This window comes from Rhinopithecus bieti, unplaced genomic scaffold (assembly GCF_001698545.2).
Source record: "Rhinopithecus bieti isolate Rb0 unplaced genomic scaffold, ASM169854v2 scaffold_44774, whole genome shotgun sequence".
In the NCBI taxonomy this organism is placed as follows: Eukaryota; Metazoa; Chordata; class Mammalia; order Primates; family Cercopithecidae; genus Rhinopithecus; species Rhinopithecus bieti.
The window spans coordinates 63,934-68,904 of NW_016819032.1; the positions used below are offsets into that span (position 1 = coordinate 63,934).

The 4,971-nt window shown below is 43.9% G+C and overlaps 1 protein-coding gene across 1 annotated transcript in view; it reads right to left on the reverse strand.

Annotated features, from left to right (window-relative positions):
• Nucleotides 1-4,971, reverse strand: part of RNF125 (ring finger protein 125) — a 48,679-nt gene that overhangs the window by 30,577 nt on the left and 13,131 nt on the right. The window contains exon 3 of the mRNA XM_017858039.1: nucleotides 2,451-2,603. Within this exon, the coding sequence (XP_017713528.1) occupies nucleotides 2,451-2,603 (153 nt within the window). The remainder of the gene's footprint in view (nucleotides 1-2,450; nucleotides 2,604-4,971) is intronic.

Genomic DNA, 4,971 nt, shown 5'->3' on the forward strand with positions numbered 1-4,971 from the left:
CCCTCCCTCCCTCCCTCCCTCCCTTCCTTCTCTCTCGTTTTCTCCCTCCCTCTCTGCCCACCTCTCTTTTTCTTTCTTTTGAGAGCCAGGGTCTCACTAGGTTTCTTAGGCTAGATTCAAACTTCTTGGGCTCAAGAGATCTTCCCCGCTTAACCTCCCAAATGGCTGGGACTACAGGTGCAAGCACCACACCCAGCATAAAATAATTTTAAAGTCATCCCCAGATATAGAAAATCAGCTAATTAAAGTGACCACTATTAGGAATGTCTTCCAAGTCAAGAAATATGTTCTTTGGTTTATTTAAAGGTGCTCATTATGAAATCTTAACATAATCAACATTTCCAGAAAATTCTCACCTATTTATAGGAGTTGTTGAAGGCTCCATGAACACAGAGATAAAAACGAGCATTTAGGTATTTATACACATCAGCATGAACCTCATACCTCTTAAACTACTCAGCGCATAATACATGCATAATAGTATTAATACATGTCAAAAGGTAGGCTTTTTTAATTTTAAGTATACTATACATACTGTAAAGTTCTTATATCATAAGCATATAGTTGAATGAAATTTCAAAATTGAACACATCCATATAACCAGTACCTATAACAAAAACAGCATGGCCAGCCCCTAAAATTTCCCCTCTTGTTTCTTTCTCTCTTTTTTTTTTTGGAGACGGAGTCTTGCTCTTGTCACCCAGGCTGGAGTGCAATGGTGCGATCTCAGCTCACTGCAACCTCCACCTCCCAGGTTCAAGCAATTCTCCTGCCTCAGCCTCCTGAGTAGCTGGGATTACAGGCACCCACCACCATGCCTGGCCAATTTTTTGTATTTTTAGTAGAGACAGGGTTTCACCATGTTGGTCAGGCTGGTCCCGAACTCCTGACCTCAGGTGATCCACCTGCCTCAGGCTCCCAAAGTGCTGGGATTACAGGCGTGAGCCACTGTGCTCGGCCTCCAGACACAATTCTAACCCCTCCAAAGCAATCATTGACTTTTTAAAATGTATTTTAACATATAAAAATTATACTTATCAAACATTGTACCAGCCTATAGACCACAGCTTTCTCACCCCTGCTTACTGTCTTTGGTGGTGGTAATCACTGACTTCTAATAACAAAGATCAGTTTTGCCTGTTTCTGTACTTCCTGTAAATGGAACCCTCTGGTATGTATTCTTGGTCTACTTTAGCTCAATATTATGGTCAAAAGATTCACCCATATTGTTGTACATGGTTGAGATTGTCCATTCTGATTTTGTGAAGTCTATTGTATGAATACACCCAAATTTATTTACCATTCTGTTGTTAATGGGCATCTGAATAGTATTTAAATACTTGCAGATGATAGGCTTTAGTGATGAGCAGGCACAGCTGTTTTCCAAACCATTCTTCTTCTGTTTTTCCTCTTTAACTCCTAATTATATTAGTCATTACTGATTTTTTTCCTCTTTATTTTTTTCTTTCTTATTATGTTTGAATTTGGCTTGGATCATGACTGATTCATAACAATATTCTCTTCTGCATCTGTTTTCAAATTACTATAAGCACACAGAGGTGCTCACTTGTGCGGTGATTGAGACATCTACTTGTTTATACCTGTCCAGCATCCATTCCTCCTTTTTCTTGCAATAGCATCCTGCTCTTGCTGTGCAGGAACAATACCTCTTTTATTACATATACACTCAGTGGGACCTCAATCAAGGTGCCTGCCAACTCCTGCTGAAGGTGTGAGCACCTGACAAGCCAAATCATGTACAGACCATGTCTCTGGAAGTTGAACACTGCACACAGTGACATAATGACTGATTCAGTAGCAACTAGATGGAATTTTTCTCCATTTACGTAGAACTCCATATCTGCCTTGGTTCCTACCCTTTCCTTCTAGCTATTTTTGTTATTTTTTGGTAATTTTTTTTTTTTTGAGATGGAGTTTCGCTCTGTTGCCAGGTGCATTCTCGGCTCACTGCAATCTCCATCTCCCAGGTTCAAGCGATTCTCCTGCCTCAGCCTCCCGGGTAGCTGGGATTGCATGTGTGCACCACAATGCCTGGCTAATTTTTTTTTACTTCCAGTAGAGACGGGGTTTTGCCATGTTGGCCAGGCTGGTCTCGAACTCCTGACCTCAAATGATCTGCCCGCCTCGGCCTCCCAAAATGCTGGGATTACAGGCGTGAGTCACTGTGCCCGGCCAGTAATTTTTTATGTCTGATTTCAAGCTTGATACACTGGCTCTCTACAAAAATTTGTGAAAACACTTCCATATACCTTAATTCACTTAACCTTAATAAACTCCCAAGAAAGATCATTATTTCCAGTTATATATAAGGAAACCGAGGCACATACAGGGTAAGTTGTTTCTGCAAGATCACATAAAGGAGCAGTGTGAAGAAGCAGCAAGAACAACCTTCAGACCGACTATAACCCATACGCTGTTGCATCCCTTACCCAGGGTTTATGTCCCACTGCAGCTGCCGCCCTGCTCAAGAGAAAGACGGAGCAGGATGCTAAGGAGATAATGCCAAGGTGAAGGACGAACCAGAGAAGATCCACAAGGTTGTCTGTTAAACCTGCTTCTCCAAAGCCAAGTCTAACGAGGCCCTTGCAAAGAAGGGAGAGAAAGTACCCAGAGATAAAGGGAAGAACTGATGCTGGCAAGGAGGGGAATAACCCTGCAGAGAATGCAGATGCCTAAACAGACCAGGCACAGGAAGCCAAGGTGCTGAAGGTGCCAGGTGAAGTGTGTGCATTCGTGATAACTATGTACTTGTGATGACTGTACAGTTTGAAATACTATTTTTATCAAGTTTTACAAAAATGCAGAATTTGGTTTTCTTTTTTTTTCTTTCTTTTTTTAAGGTACGTTGTTAGCACTTCATTTTTGTTTTCTGGGGACGGGATATCTGTCACTGTCGCTAATAGAATGTCTCGAAGCTGGATTGATGTGGGGAAAACACCTTTCCCTTCTAGTTTTTTGTTTGTTTTGTTTGTTTGTTTGTTTGAGACGGAATATCACTCTTGTTGCCCAGGCTGGAGTGCAATGGCAAGATCTCTGCTCACTGCAACCTCCACCTCCCGGGTTCAAACGATTCTCCTGCTTCAGCCTCTTGAGTAGCTGGGATTACAGGCATGCGCCACCACACCCAGTTAATTTTGTATTTTTAGTAGAGACGGGTTTTCTCCGTGTTGGTCAGGCTGGTCTCGAACTCCCGACTTCAGCTGATCCACACACCTCACCTGAGTGCGGCCTCCCAAAGTGCTGGGATTACAGGCGTGAGCCACTGCAACCAGACCTTTTTTTTGGGGGGGGGGGTCGGAGTCTTGCTTCGTTGTCCAGGCTGGAGTGCAATGGTATGATCTCGGCTCACTGCAACCTCCACCTCCCGAATTCAAATGATTCTCCTGCCTCAGCCTCCCAAGTAGCTGGGATTACAGGCGTGCACCACCATGCTTGGCAAATTTTTGTATTTTTAGTAGTAGAGGAGGGGTTTCACCATGTTGGCCAGGCTGGTGTTCCCTTCTAATTTTGAGAGGCTTCCTCTTGGCTCCCAGGAGGAGGGATTCCCTGACTTTTACAAACATAGACACCTTGCCTGGCCAACACAGAGTGAAACCCTGTCTCTACTCCAAAAAAAAAAAAAAAATGCAGCCAGGCATGGTGGCTTCAGCCTGTAAACCCAACACTTTGGGAGGCTGAGGCGGGTGGATCGCTTGAGGTCAGGAGTTTGAGACCAGCCTGGCCAACATGGTGAGACTCCATCTCTACTAAAAATACAAAAAATCAGCCAAGTGTGGCGGCACATGCCTGTAATCCCAGCTACTCGGGAGGCTGAGGTGGGAGAACCACTTGAACCCAGGAGGTGGAGGTTGGAGTGAGCCGAGATCATGCCACTGCACTGCAACCTGGATGACAGAGGAAGACTCCATCTCAAAAAAAATACAAAACAAAACAAAATACAAAATTTAGCTGAGTGTGGTGGTGCATGCCTGTAGTCCCAGCTACTTGGGAAGTTGAGGCAGGAGAATCACTTGAACCCGGGAGGCAGAGGTTGCAGTGAGCCGAGATCGCGCCACTGCACTCCACCCTGGGCAACAGCAAGACTCTATCTCTCAAATAAAAAAAAAAAAAGAAAAGAAAAGAAAGTGCCTGAACTTCGTTGGTCTTAAGCTGGGGTTTTCTGACCCAAATTTCGGTAACCTTTTATTCCACCACCACAGCTACCCCAGTTGGAAAGAGCAATATTTTAAGATCAAGAAATCTAAGTCCTCTGCTATACATATTTTACTTCTTTCTATCTCAGCTGATTATAAGTTCTAAGGTACAATCTGACCTTGAATGTCTCTGAGTCTCTAAGAATTGGTTCTCAAAGTATAGTCTATGAATGAAATTTATGACAAATGGCTCAAATGCTCAACTCATAATTAACATTTCTAATACAACACCTATGGTTCTGACATGAATTATCTGCTTACATTATTTAGAGGCAAGCAGATAACATTTTGTTTTTTGTCAACTAGCAGTTTTCCCTCTTTCTTCCCCCCGCGCCCCCCCAACAATTTGAGTTGTATGCCAGTGCAAGCAGAATACAAATACTGGTGCCGAGCCCTATGGGGGACACTTGTATACATTATCCCCTATTATTGTAGGCTCCTACGATAATTCATAAAATGCTGCTGTGCTAACCCGGGCGCGGTGGCTCACGCCTGTAATCCCAGCACTTTGGGAAGCCGAGGCGGGTGGATCACGAGGTCAGGAGATTAAGACCATCCTGGCTAACACGGTGAAACCCCGTCTCTACTAAAAATACAAAAAATTAACTGGGCGTGCTAGCAGATGCCTGTAATCCCAGCTACTAGGGAGGCTGAGGCAGGAAAATGGCATGAACCTGGGAGGCGGAGGTTGCAGTAAGCCAAAATCACGCCACTGCACTCCAGCCTGGGCGACAGAGAGATTCTGTCTCAAAAAAAA